General features: G+C 26.5%; 4 protein-coding genes across 4 annotated transcripts; 1 reads left to right on the forward strand and 3 right to left on the reverse strand.

Moving 5' to 3' along the window:
- Nucleotides 1-1,318: 1,318 nt before the first annotated feature.
- On the forward strand, nucleotides 1,319-2,011 carry MKS88_004197 (60S ribosomal protein L6; the record flags this gene model as incomplete). Its single annotated transcript, XM_067217352.1, has 1 exon — nucleotides 1,319-2,011. One exon carries the CDS (start codon nucleotides 1,319-1,321, stop codon nucleotides 2,009-2,011), a length of 693 nt encoding a protein of 230 aa, XP_067071789.1.
- A 1,542-nt stretch (nucleotides 2,012-3,553) lies between these two features.
- MKS88_004198 (26S proteasome regulatory subunit RPN3) lies at nucleotides 3,554-5,411 on the reverse strand (the record flags this gene model as incomplete). The annotated part of the gene is made up of 2 exons (XM_067217353.1): nucleotides 3,554-3,901; nucleotides 4,254-5,411. The coding sequence occupies 2 exons, from the start codon at nucleotides 5,409-5,411 to the stop codon at nucleotides 3,554-3,556; spliced, it is 1,506 nt and encodes a 501-aa protein (XP_067071790.1).
- Nucleotides 5,412-7,490: 2,079 nt separating this feature from the next.
- Nucleotides 7,491-12,697, reverse strand: MKS88_004199 (LMBR1 domain-containing protein; the record flags this gene model as incomplete). The annotated part of the gene is made up of 17 exons (XM_067217354.1): nucleotides 7,491-7,559; nucleotides 7,815-7,882; nucleotides 8,295-8,378; nucleotides 8,546-8,593; nucleotides 8,712-8,777; nucleotides 9,247-9,376; nucleotides 9,525-9,600; nucleotides 9,744-9,836; nucleotides 10,092-10,165; nucleotides 10,285-10,401; nucleotides 10,583-10,656; nucleotides 11,000-11,051; nucleotides 11,470-11,540; nucleotides 11,716-11,847; nucleotides 12,014-12,071; nucleotides 12,166-12,318; nucleotides 12,656-12,697. The coding sequence occupies 17 exons, from the start codon at nucleotides 12,695-12,697 to the stop codon at nucleotides 7,491-7,493; spliced, it is 1,407 nt and encodes a 468-aa protein (XP_067071791.1).
- Nucleotides 12,698-14,395: 1,698 nt separating this feature from the next.
- Nucleotides 14,396-15,142, reverse strand: MKS88_004200 (uncharacterized protein; the record flags this gene model as incomplete). Its single annotated transcript, XM_067217355.1, has 1 exon — nucleotides 14,396-15,142. The coding sequence occupies one exon, from the start codon at nucleotides 15,140-15,142 to the stop codon at nucleotides 14,396-14,398; it is 747 nt and encodes a 248-aa protein (XP_067071792.1).

A 15,142-nucleotide genomic window follows, 5' to 3' on the forward strand; every position in this document is an offset into this window, starting at 1 on the left:
AAATCCCACTAGCGCGAAATAATTACCGACAACATATAAACAGCTGCAAAAAACGTTAAAAATTAATGAATGGGTAGCAAAATGCATATTCACTTAGAAAAAATTAATTCCTATTATTTTATTTATTTATTTTTTCTATTTCAATTTCATTTTGCTTTATTTTGTTTTGTTTTTCCCCATCTGTTTGTGTAAGTGTAAATGGATTATCATAAAAACTGCATACGTGATAATACTGTTGTACGTAAGAATAACAAAAGTTTTCCATAATACTGTAAACACAAAAGAGTTTACCTTTTTTAAGTAAAAAGCAAAAAAATTCTTAGCTTATTTTTTAAAATTGAAATAAAATAAGGGGTTATAAAAACAGATACGTTGAAATTATTTCGATTTTTGCATTTAAATAAAATATTATTTTTTCTTTTAAGGCAAAATATGCAAAATAGAAAACCTGCTTTCATAATTAAATTTTACACAAATTAATTTTTTTTAATTTCGTTTTGAGGAATATTGAGAATTGTTAATAAATTTGAGAATTATTTTGGATTGTTTTTAATCATTTTTATCCATTTTGAACTATTTTTTTCATTATTTTGACGTAGTTTCTTTATTTAGAGTTCAAAACAGATTTGCACCCTGCCGACCTGTGTTATTTTTCTCCTAAGGCCAAAAAAAAAAAAAAAAAAAAAAAAAAAAAATTAAATACAAGTATTTATTTATGAACATGTGCATGTGAACTCATAAAAATATAAATCACCTACATACATATATATGTATACATTCATAGGGTATGTTATTATACGTATATATAATATATTGAATGCGTAACAAACACCCATACGATCTTCTGCTTCAAACTAAATTGCTTTTCAAGAGAAAAAATTAAAATTCTTCCTTCAATTATTCATTTTTTTTTTTTCCAACCCCTCCCCCAATATATGTATATCCCATGTATATATAAACATGCGCGGATTTCATTTTATATTAAAAAAAATAGCAAAAAAAGTATAATCATTTTTTATTACATTTTTTGTTAAAATTTTTGTATATTGTATCGTTTTTGTAAATGTACAAACAATCGCTGAATTTTAACGACATAAAAAAATATATATATATATATATATATATATATACATATTTAATATACATATATATGCATATATGTTTACATTTTTTCTCGTTTGAAAAGGCATTTCTCTTATTTCGTTTTTCCCTTTAAAGAGGTCAAGCTTCGTTATCGCTTTAACACATAACTTGCAGTATATTATAATTGTTCGTTTTCCCCCATTTTTATTTTTTTTTTATTTTATTTCATATCACAATGGGTAAGCCAGTTAAGGCAAAAACGAGTGTAAAAAATGACGAGGGAGAAAAATACTATATTGTGAAAGGAAAGAAAAAAGTGTTAATTCCAGTGAATGCTAAAAAAACAATAGCTAAAAAATATTATGGGAGGAAATTAGCATCAAAAAAAAAATATATGGTTCAAAGAAAAATAAGAAAATCAATCGAGGTAGGAAAGATTGCAATAATATTAACAGGAAAACACATGGGTAAAAGATGTATAATAACAAAAATTTTAAAATCAGGTTTACTAGCAGTTGTTGGCCCATATGAAGTCAATGGAGTACCATTAAAAAGAGTTGATGCAAGATATATAGTTGTTACGTCAACGGACATTTTTAAATTTAAAAATATTTCAGGGTTAAAAGATGAATTTGTCAAACTAACTGAAGATATTAATGATGATTCATTTTTGAAGTCTTTGGATTTAAAAAAAAAACAAAAGAAATTACTTAAAAATAAAAATGAAGCTCTTTTTATGAATGATGTTATTGCAAAAATAAGACAATTTCGAAAAGAAGACCCCAAAGTACAAAAAATTGAAAAAATACAAAAAAGTCTTGGAGCATTATTAAAACCAGAAATTCTGAAAGATAAAGTTTTTACCGCTTATCTGCAGTCGAGGTTTACCTTGAGAAATGATATGGCTTTGCATAAAATGAGATTCTAAATTTGTAGTCTTTTTTTTTTTTTTTTTTTTTTTTTTTTTGCCAATGCATATATATGAAGCGTGTGTAAATACTTTCCTTTTTTTTGCCATTGCACTTATATGAAGCGTGTGTAAATACTTTCCTTTTTTTTGCCATTGCACATATATGAGGTATGTGTATACGTCTTTTTTTTTTTCTTTTTTTTTTTTTTTTTACTCTTCTATAAACGAAGAACCCGTTGCAAAGTCGTACACATAATCGCTTGTATTCGCGAGTTAATCCTTTACTGTCTCATTGCTTATATTTTTTTCACATATACACACATGCATACGTGTACATGGGTACATGCGTATTTTTACACTCGCGTCATATTGCACGGAAGCCCTTTTTACATAACAACAAAATGATAAGAAAAATTAAGTTTTAAAAGAAATATAATATACGTAGAATAATTTCATGTGCGCAATATTATACGCACCGGTTGATAGACATGAATAGTGTTTTATGCTTTTTTCAAATGGAGCAATTATGAGTAGCATCCTGTTTTGAACGTATAAAGTGGAGAAGTTCACTTTGCAGTAGTATAAAAATTGAATTATGCGCTTATATGTATATATATATATATGTATATGTATATATATGTATATGTATATATATGTATATGCATGTATATATATACATGTACATGTGTATAACAACACTAACCTATTGGCAACTATCAGGATTCAAGAAAATTACGTATTAAAGCGGAAATACGGTTATTTATTATATATATGTAAAATACATTACCTTGTAAGGTATTATCCTCATGCACATAATATTCCTAACTACTTCGACGTCAAATGTAGAAGACCATTTCTTGATGTACATCTAAAGGAGGGGTTTGCGCGCCGTCTCTTTATTACTTAGGCAAAAATAGCCGAGCTCTTGGGTGTGTGTGTGTGTGTGTGTATGTACCAGTTTCTATGCTCGTGTGTTCGTTTTTCTTTTTTTTTTTTTTTGTATATTACCGAAATACAAAATAATAAAACTTGCTTACGAAAAATTATTCTGATAATCCCTTGGGGACATATATAAGCAATACATGTTATATTTACATTTTTGTATATAAAGCCATGTTTAGTTTTTTTTTTTTTTTTCTTTTCTTTTCTTTTTTTGTCATAATAACTTAAAAAAAGGGGAAGCATGCCGGAATGAGGAGTATGTCAAAATGCAGTGTTAACATGTGGGGCATAAAAATGTAGATGTATATGTGTATACATATATATACATATAAATATATCACCGTGGAAATTCTGGAAAAATCATGATAAAACGCGTGATAAATATGGAGCAAAAAAAAAAAAAATATATAATTATTATGCAAAAAGGTATGCATGCGGGGGAAGTATAAAAGGGGGAGCGTTACTACCTCATATAAGCTGTTGATTTATGGTAATTTTCCAAACATTAAGAGGGGGAAAAATACACATGCACATACACATGTATATACACATGTACATACAAATACACGCGTACATATACACACATATACGTTCATGTAGTTGTGAACCCTTCTGCCGTTACAACAAATCGTTGTCATCTCCTAGATCGCCCTCCTCTGCCTGCGCCAATTCCTCCTGTTGTCTAATTTTTCTCTCCTTCGCTTCTTCATTTTCCTTCTTTTCATTTTCATCTGGGTACTGCATTGCTTTAATAGCATCAGAATATAATTGTAAACAGAAAGCTATTCTTTTATGAAAGGTTTTCATAGGATCCCCTGTTATGTACACATCACTATTAGATTTTGATTCTACATACTGATTGTCATAGTCAATTGTGGCTTCAATCACTCCATCGTGAATTGCCTTCGCCGTTATTCCTACTATGTCCAGGGGAGATTCCACTCCTATCTTCTTCCCAATATCGCTCTGCAAAATGTAAAAAATGGGAATGGGGTGAAGCGTACATCGCTAAAGCGTATAGCACAAGAATATTAGAGCGATAGAATGGTGGAAGCATTTTCGGGGAACAAGCAACATTGTACTTCCACAAGCGCACATATGTATACGTAAATATAGATACACACAGATATACATACACGTAAATATACATATACAAAATGTAAATATATATATATATATATATGTGCGGCACATTCGTGCGTTACGCGATGACAAGGATATCGTCCTGTGCGTACCACGCAAGACACGATATACGGCCATTACATCTTTGCACTATCGTGTGTAAATATTGCCGCCACTAGCCACTCATCTCCCTTACGATTGAAATGCGAGAGTAAGACAAGTTAATTATCCGAAGGGCAGTCTTGATTACATTATGATGAATTCTCTTAATGAGGAGGTAGACCCCATCGCGCATAAAGAGCTTGTTGTAGTCATGCATAACTTTGGAAAATTTGTTTATATCGCCATTTCTAACAGCTGTAACAACGTGTTTATACGGAATTAATTTATTGCGCATAATTTTATTACTAAATAAAGATCTATCTGGTATATCCCCCATAAGTAACTCTACTATAATTTCCATTTTTGTCGCTTCTAGTTTAAACCCTTTTGCACTTTGATTATTTTGAGGTGCCTTTCTAATAGCTTGAGTAAGTTTACTATGTGCTTCACTATAGTCTAATTGGATTGCTAATATTTTACCAATATAATACAAGTACCTAGCATATTGTGCATTTGAAGATAAATTTTCTGGAAATGATGTTTTACTTATAAACTTGACAGCTAAATCATATAAATTATGTTTAATATAATCCCTTAAGATTAAATTTAGAACAACTGTTTGAGTCATAATATCACGATGCAAACATGCATTTCTATAAATAAATAATAATTCTTGTCTAACATAAGATAATTTACCACCTAACTCGTGTACCCATGAATAATAAAAATAAACTTTTGCATTTATATAGTCCAATGATCTCCTATTTAATTTATTTATTCTATTAACTATTACTCTTGATAATACCATTGCTTCTTCATAATATTTCTTGTCTAATAAATATAGTAGTATCATTATATAAAAAAATACTTCTATTTCTGGTAAAGAATATATATATGTTTTTTCATTTATATTTCCAAATTCATTTAATACATTAGGAATTTCTTTAAACTCATTTATATATTTATCTAATATAGTATATATAGGATAATTTTCTTTAAAAATTTTCTTTATTAAATTTATCATTATAGGCATCAAAATCTCACTCTCATTTTTTATACTTAATCTCATACTCTTTATATATTTTAACATCCGCAGGATATATCTATTATCCTTAAATACTATAGCATTGTTGATGTAATTAATACTTGTTAATAGATTATTTACAAACACATTGCTCCCTTCATCCTTTTCTATTTCCTTTATCTCTACATCTTTTTCTGCGTACTCTACCTTCTTCACCTTCTCCTTCATCTCTTTCTTCCACTTCGGTCTAAGCTTCGGAACGAAAAGGAGAAAAAATGAACAGAAATGAATAAAAGTGTATCTATATATGTACGTATATATTATATGTATATGTGCGTATATATATATATATATGTATATGCATATGCATATGCCTCTTCCCTAATGCTACCTCTCTTATTCGCTCGTGCAAATGTGTATTATTACGCGTACGGGCTATTGCACATAATATATATATGTACTTACATCCGAACATACATCAATACATACAAACATGTACATAACAGCTACACAGTGTGTGTTTCTCTCGTACTACCTATTATAGCAAAATAAAAGTATCAGTGAAAAAAGAATTTTCCCCCTTAAACTTTTAAGAGTGACTTACTTTAATTTTTAATGCTCCTAGTTATTATAATTATTTTAATGCTCCTTGTTATTATAATTATTTTAACGCTCCTAGTTATTATAATTATTTTAATTCTTCAAGTCCTTATAATTCTTCAGATCCTTCTAATTATGAAGAATTAACATTTAAAATTAAGAATATGGGTTTATAAAAATATAATGGTACCTCTTTTTTTTTTTTTTTTTTCTTGGTATAATCTTGCTTCGTTTTTACAAAAATATTTGAAAGTGTACGATCGAGTCATGACCAGGCAAACATGATAAAAACTATCTTTTTTGTTATTAAAAAAAAAAAAAAAAAAAAAAAAATTAATGTATCGTAAAAAGTATAATATAGCGTGGTATAACGTAACGTATATTACTAATTACAGATTGAAGTTGCTTACTCGGAGATGTATGATGAAGCACCTACTGATTTTTTTCCTTTATTTTAGTTTATGTGCTTTTTCAAGCATAATGGGGCATGCATATCTATGCATATGAATACATACATACATACATGCATACATACATACATACATACATACGTACATACGTACATACATACATACGTACATGCGTACATGCCTATGGCATTCCTTCTTTAGTAGTAATATGCTCTCGAAAGAAAGGAATAAAAACAAAACTCCGTTTACTTAAACAGGCGCTATGTAATATTTTTCATGCCAAGCACACGTGAAATAAAAAAAAAAAAAAAAAAAGAAATTGTGTAATAAGTAAAACATAAATTAGCGTACAAAGAAAAAAAAAAAATACATTGCTATATGGATGGGAAAACATATACAATTTTATCCATATTTTTCATACTTTAAGACTTAATAAGATTTAAAAAAAAAAATAAAAATATAAACTAGTCACTTTTTGTTAGCCTAAATATTTATTATACTTTTATTTTTTCCTTTTTCTTCTTGTAAGTAAAAAAGCATAATCCATGGTGTTACATTCTACTACTATGTAAAGACCATTCCATTTTATTCCGTTTCATATGACACACATATAAATATTAGTAAAGTTTACAAAATGGTAAGATTTAAAAAAAAATACAGAAAAAATGAATTCGTTTCATATTTTAAAAAAAATAAAGTCTAAAAAAATTTTGCTCTCCATCATATACTCTAACATGGAGAAGCAAATTGACAAGCCAGGCTAAGATTAAATGAGGAACAAAAATTGAAAATGTAAAAAAGGGAAAAAAAAAAAAAAAAAAGATAAAAGTATAACTATGAGAAGTAAAACCAAAATGAAAAGTTAAAACAACTGAAATGGTAAGATGTATGTATTATGTATGTAGACAAGTAGGTAAGTGAATAAATGCGAATTCGAACAAAAACAAAATGAAACATTAGAAATTTTTTTTTTAAAAAAAGCAAAAGAAAAAACTGAAAAAGAGGAAAAAACAGGGAAAAAAGAAAAAGCATAAAAATAAACAAAATAATACCGATATGAGAAAAACCATTTTAATTACAATTATCAATTTATTAATAAGTAAATGTTAAAATAATAAATAAAAAATATAACACATTTTGATACTTAAAATTTGGAACATGTCAAATGGTGGTGCATATGCACAAACATCCATCCATCCGTACATACATAAGTACAAAAAACCCATACATAAGTACATACACCTATACGTATAAATATACATATGTACATACGCGCATATTGGTATATGCCCTAAAACTAGGTCAAGGTTTCCAACGGAAGGAGGTTTATATTTTCGTCGAGGTCCTCTTTGTTAAAGTCTTGTTCCTGGTTGAAAGAAAACAAAAAATAAAATAAAAAAAGGAAACAGAAATGGAAATAGAAATGGAAATAGGAACAAAAATATAAGCAAAAATATAAACTCTTATTCTTTTTAAAAATAGGCATGTACAATTTAAAGCCAAATAGTACATATTTTATCTTTTAGTTCTTATATCTCTTTCTTATTTCTTTCTTTTTCTTTTTCTCTTTTTTTTTTTTTTTTTTTTTTTTCATTTCTCTTCATTTATTTTTTTTCCATACATCTATGTTGTCCAAATAGCTTATCTTCTTGAAAAAAATGCGATAAACAAACGCGAATGTGTACATTACTAAAAATAAAAATATACAACAACAACAAAAAAAAAAAAAATATATATTATGAGTTATATGTTATGTAATATAAGCTTTATTCGTGCAAAATCAGCAAATTATGAAAAATCAAAATTTAATTAAAATATTGAAAAAATATTTTTTAAAATTTTCTTCCGTTTATTTGTCCTTTTTTCCATACATATAAACATCCAGTTAGAAAAGAAGTAACTGTTAGCAAAATAGGGAATGCCTAAAAGAGGATGCACATATTTGTATGTGTATACATGTACGTATGTGCATATTAACGTTCTGCGCACTTCTTTGAAATAAGGCAAATCACCCATGACCCATTGTCCATATGCAACTGTAACTATTAGCTTTATATATATATATATATATATATATATATATACATGCATACATACATACCGAAGAAAATCTTATTAAAGAAGACTGATAAAACAGACATCTTACACACATTCTTATCAGTCTTTAAGGAGCATTTTATATATCCTATATTATCCTGTAAATATTAGCAAAAAAAAATTTTGTTTTTTATTTAAAGCATATCTTATATAAGTAAATTATTACATAAGCATATACATACATATACATACTTATACATATATATAGTCCATTTGTGCCCTTTTTTTTTTTTTTCTAATTTTAATTTTGCTCACGTCTATCTTTATTTTCTGAATTCCGTAGGTAATGTAGTTCGGTGCAATCTAAAACAAAAAAATGAATAAATCTGTGAGTTCACAAGTGGACAAATGAATGAATAAATTAAAAATGGGTAAAAGTTGAATAGTATCATGCCCTTGTTTCTTAATATTTTTTACTTACTGTTAATAATGTCATTATCAGAACAAGAATAATATGAATAATTAAAAAGCAAAGAACTAGAAGCGTCTAACAGAGAAAATCCGCAAAAAGAAATTAAAATAAAATGAGATTAGTGAGATAAAATATAACTCAGTATAATGCAATAGAATTTAACGTGATTGGATAAGGTAAGAGTGCTAAGGAATAGCCACCCTCTAACTTAGTTGTCTTTTACGATTTAATAATTACCTCAGGTGAAGACTTTTTTGGTTTTAATCTATACAAGGGTATAAAGAAAATGCGTATTCCTACATTTACAATTCCATATAAAGAACAACAGAAAATGTATATAGCTAAACTAGCTATGACTAAAATATCCAAGGGAAAAAACTAAGAAATATTTAAAGTAAAAAAGGTAATAATTATGATGTATTTCGAAAGGGTGCATAACTAAAACACACGCATGTATATGTACCTTACACAAACATATACCCACGCATACTCATATATATGAATATAAATATATATGCACATATACACCTATATACATTCATACTTCTTTTCCCTTTTGCATATTCTGCACAAACCCGTGAAAAAAATATAAGCAACGTATCCAGTAAATTGAATATAGTATTTATTTGCTCCAGTACAAAACCACATTTATAGGCACAAATAGAATTAAAATACTAAATTAAAAACATTGAAAAAAGAATTATGTACAGTTATTTATATCTGTGAAAAATGTCTATATGGTTGCAAACTATCTTTCTTTAATCATTTTATAATTTTTTTTTTTTTTTCCCTTAGAAATTTTAGCATACTCCTCTTTCTTACTTTGTCAGTTATAGAGGCTAACAAGGATATGTATATTATAAAAGAAAACGTTAGAAATATTAACCCAGTTATAACCCTTGAATTAGGAAAAAAAAAAAAGAAAGTAATAGTAATAGTAGTATATCGAACTGCACGTTGTATATATAAACCTCTACATATTTATAAACACACATATATATATATATATATGTATGACCATGTGTATGTATATATTTTAACCTAAACGTAAGACCTATTCCTGTAACATACGAAACCCAAGATTCGGACGATTTTTCTATTTCTTGAAGTTTATAGTTGTACTTACTTAACACTCTGTAAAGGTGGAGTATGTCCATTACACAAATGTACATAAGCACAAATACATATTCATACATATATATATGTTAGCCCCCACTAACTAATAACAGAAGGTATCCTTTTGTGCGTTGTAAAAAGCGCACTAAATTGTCATTACTTTTCTCACTAATGTGTATATATATATATATATATATATATATGTATATATGTCAATAAACACTTTTCAATTTATCAAACTAAACATACATTTAAGCATACGAAAATTTTTACCTCTTCATTTTTTCTATTTTTTCCATTTCATATTTATCGTTACCTCTTATTTCATTGTAAGTGTTATATTTATACTACAAAAAAAAAAAAAATTATGAGCCCTTTTAATGAGTACTTACAGAATATTATGCACGAATACTTAAAACTTACAAATAACTGTCCATGTACACGCATACACAAATATATTAATTACTTTAATCATCATTTCTTTCTCCTTCAAATTGGTAAAACGGTTTTCTAATTCTATTCTATCATATTCAATATTTTTTTGTTGTAAGAATGATAAGGGTAGACAAGCTATTCCATAACTCTTTAAAAAAAAAAAAAAAAAAAAAAATATACAAAACAACATAAGTTTATGACATAGAGAAAAATATATCCTTTCAATTTTCATTATTTTATTTATTCACAGAAGTGATATTTTGTGCACTCATCCATCATCCATTCTTCTTTTTTTTTTTTTTTTTTTATTCTTTTATCTTTATCATTACTGTGTATGTGGCCCAGAACGAAACACCCACCAAAACAATGCATCCCATCAAAAACAAAATTGCCGACTGTCCAGCTACAAAAAAATAAAAATAAAAAATAAAACAAAAATAAAATAAAAGATAAAAAATAAAATAAAAGATAAAAAATAAAATAAAAGATAAAAAATAAAATAAAAGATAAAAAATAAAATAAAAGATAATAAAATAAAATAAAAGATAATAAAATAAAAAATAAAAAAACAAAACAAAACAAAATGAACGAATTAGAAAGCTCTTAATTATTACTGACACGTAAATTATTTTACAACATTTCACCATGTTTTCAATATATTACTATTTCTTTTCTTTTTTTTTTTTTTTTTTTTATATAATTAATTATTCTCTCATTTTTTTTTAAAATTCTTTTTATTCATTAACTGTGATTCATGTCCAACAAGTCAGAAATATATTCCATTTCTTTTCCCTTTTCCTATTAAATAAATTATGAACAAAATTAAGGAAAAATATGTAAAAATATATATTTGAATATGCTTATTATTGAGAATAAAAAATTTTATAAAGGACTAATACATATTGCTTGTTGCTTATTATTTTTCATGCACTGTTTTGTATTAGTCACAGTAACCACATAATTATTTTTAAAAAAAATTATTTTTTCATTCATGTAAAAGTGTAATGTTTAAAAGTTTAGCGTTTAAAGGTATGATATCCTTTTAAAGTACCATAGCGAGCTTATGACCCGGTCTATAGATTAACCCAATTATTGACAGTACAACTAAGAAAAATATAAAATATATCTACAACATATTAATATTGTACATCTACATACCACAGTTATTATAAGACGTTGATGTATACACACAACAAATTATCCTTTTTTTTATTACGGTTTTTTTTAAAGACTCTATCGCATTTTCGCATGGCATTATGTTATCATCAAATTCATTTTTATACGAATCTGGGTGCATAAGAAAAAAAGAAGTTACTATTATTAGGATTATGCTCAAATACACACACACACACACACACAAATATATGTATACATATATTTCACTCTTTAATTTTTTTATAAAAGGAGATAAAAATACGGAAGAAACTATAGTTTTGGCTCTCATGTTTGCTCTTATTTTTACGCTTATTTCTACTCTCATTTTTGCACTCATTTATGCCCTCATTTTTGCTCTTGTTTTTACTCTTATTTTTGAGATAAAAATAGGAAAAGGGAACCACAACGTATGCTTCAAATATTAGCACCCAAAACATAACTGCAGAAAAAAGTAATGAATTAAAAGTAAACAATTGAACATGTGCAAACGTGACAACTATATCTTCACAAATTTGACATGCACACGCATATGATGAAAAAGATTAAGCAGCATAAAAAGGTATAACATGTATATTGCACGTTACTTCCTTATTATGCAAACTAACAATGATAAAATTTGGATATAAGTTTCTGGTTTATTTCCAAATTCGAAATTTCTAAGTTCTACAAAAAAAAAAAAAAGTCATGGGAAAAAAGTGTATATATTTACTGTTTATATTTCTACTAAAAATACAAAATTTCTTTTATGCAATAGTACTCCATTGGACACTAGATATATATCTATTGGAATGAACAAAACCAAAATAAAACTTGTGCTTAAGGATAAAATAAAGGCAACTGCTGTTAATAATGTTGATTCATCTGATTTCACAAAATATTTGTAAAACGTCCCACATGATACAGATATTAACTATAAAAAGTTTGTTCAGAACAAAAAAAAAAAAAAAAAAAAAAAAAAAAAAAGTATGGTTGTAAAAATGGCTAGCTGTACATGTCCATATATAAACATACACCTATATGTGTGCATATATATATATGTACAAAATAAGATGCACGCGTGTGCTACCTATAATTTATGATATAATGTAAAACGATTAATCAAGCCCAATGCATATATTACACATTTCAAGAGTAATATGCAAATGTGAACAGAGTAATAAAAACTTATATGTACTATATGCATAAGCACATTCTCATATATATATATGGTTTGTCCTTTCCTTCATGTATTGACAGTTACAGCTAACCAGAATAATAATAGCAAAGGTACTACAAGCTATGATATCCATTAGACTTCTATGCTTTACTTATATTATATGTTTGTATAAATATATTCTTTTATGTAACCTCCACTTTCACTTAACTTTAAATAATCCTTTATACACTTCATTACAAAGCATTTAAAAAAAAAAAAAAAAAAAAAATTATGTCTGTTCATATATTATGAACCAACAATATGAAACATAAAATAAAAAATATAAAACATAAAACAAAAAACATAAAATACAAAATATAAAACAAAAAACAAAAAACTTAAATTACAATATATAAAACATAAATTACAAAATATAAAACATAAATTACAATATATAAAACATAAATTACAATATATAAAACATAAATTACAAAATATAAAACATAAATTACAAAATATAAAACATAAATTACAAAATATAAGTTATAAAATTATTAATTTTCCTTTTCTAATTTTTCATTGTTATTTTATTAGTCTTTGTGAGGCACTTTCTTTTTCCCTTTCCCACCCACAAAAAAAAAGGCACATCACAAGTGGGTGAAAAACAATAAAATAGAAAAAAGAGAAAGGAAAAAACTGGTTATAAATTATAAGAAAAAAATATAAAAAGAAAAAAGAAAAAAGAAATGAATACATCAGATCTAATAAATTTTTTTACCATATTCTCCCGAAAAGGAAAACTTACTGCTAAAGCATTTCACTAAAAGAGGGAAATTATCTTACACAAAATAAAAAAAGATTAGTACATTGAAGTTTTACGAATAATGGAATAATACTGAAAACTGTTGATTTAAACTTTTTCTTCCTTTTTTCCTTCTTCTTTTCTTTTCTATTTTTAAATATTTAAAATATAAAAAAGGGAAGATTTAGTTGAAAGTGCAAACAAATTTTAACAAATGCGACATAACACTATTATACAGAGAGGATAAAAAGAAAATTTGCGCCAAACAGGTAAGGGTACACTAAATATGCCTATTACTTCCAAAAAAATAAACAGAGTTAAAAAGGTATATATTTACATGAACAATAAAAAAAACAGGAAAAAAAAAATAAATAAATAAAATGAAATAAAACAGCATAAAACAAAATAAACATTTTTTAGAAGTAGAACAAACTTGTAATCGCACTTTAATTATTTTAATAGAAAAGATTGTGCCCTATAAGAGCCTTTATTTTTGCTGCGTCTCAGATACTTTTGTGTCGTTACTCTTCTATTTATTGCTCCCTTTTTTTTTATTTCTATTTGTATTTGACACTTTACAAAAATATCTTATTTATATACATTCGAAGAAATGACTGCAATTCTATATGTATGTATAATGTAGCGGAGCTTACCGAATATGGTAAACTGCACCACGTTAAACTCCAACGAATTAGAGTTATGATTTATAACTAAAAAATATAATAATTTTTTTCTTAACTGTGCATAATTTAATAAACGGGGCAAGGGAGTACATGAATTAAAAAAAAAATATAAGGATCACAAATGTGCATTAAATATATAGAAAACATTCAAAATGGAAGGGAACGTACATTATGTAAACAGTACGTATTTTTGTAAAAAGATACACATATGAACGTTCATATGTAATTATACGCATGTATGTTCGTGTATGTATGTACGTATGTATGTATGCACAAGTTTGTACACACATGCACGTATAAGTGCGCATGTATTCATTTTTCAACTATGAGAGTAATTCGCTTTGAATACAGAAAAAGAGAAGCTACACTAGCAATCTATTTCAAAGGATATTATTTTTCTAGAATATCCCTCGTATGAAGTAAAATCATCTCTAGTTATTTTGTTTTCATTTTTCATATTTCTGTTAATGTTCTCATAAGACACTTCATAACTGCTTAAATGGTTTTTATCTTTTAAATTGTACGGTTCCTTAAAGTATAAATTTGTACCAATACTAGACGTATGCATGCCTTTAAATTTATATTTATTGTTTATGATACATTCAGGACATTCCGCGAATAAATTTTTTAGAGAAATACTATTAATTTCAAATGGTATAATATCCCCCTCATTATTGTTTAGGTTATATGCATCTTCTTTAGAATTCTCGTTCCTGTTATTTTTGTTTCCCTTATCTTGCAAATTTTCATGAAATTTTTCATTTCCATCTAACTTAACATTAGTACTCTCTCCATAAACTGTTTCTGGGGCATGGTCACTATTTAAAAATTCGTTTATATGTTCTTCATCATTGGTTAAATCAATATTTATATTGCTCAAATTATGTATTGTACCTTTTTTTGATAATAAATTTGAACTTGATTTTTTTTCAGTGTTTTCATTTTTTTTTATCTCTTTTTTGTTCTCTATATGTATTTCTTCTCCTTTTTTCTTACGACAAATATTTAAATTTTTTAATTTCTTTTCATCATTATTTAGCTGCGGTAAATTTAGCATTATCAATGTTTCCTCTACAGTACTGTCCGAGTCGTCATCTGAATAATACCCATCCAT

This window comes from Plasmodium brasilianum, chromosome 12 (genome assembly GCF_023973825.1).
Source record: "Plasmodium brasilianum strain Bolivian I chromosome 12, whole genome shotgun sequence".
Taxonomy (NCBI): domain Eukaryota; phylum Apicomplexa; class Aconoidasida; order Haemosporida; family Plasmodiidae; genus Plasmodium; species Plasmodium brasilianum.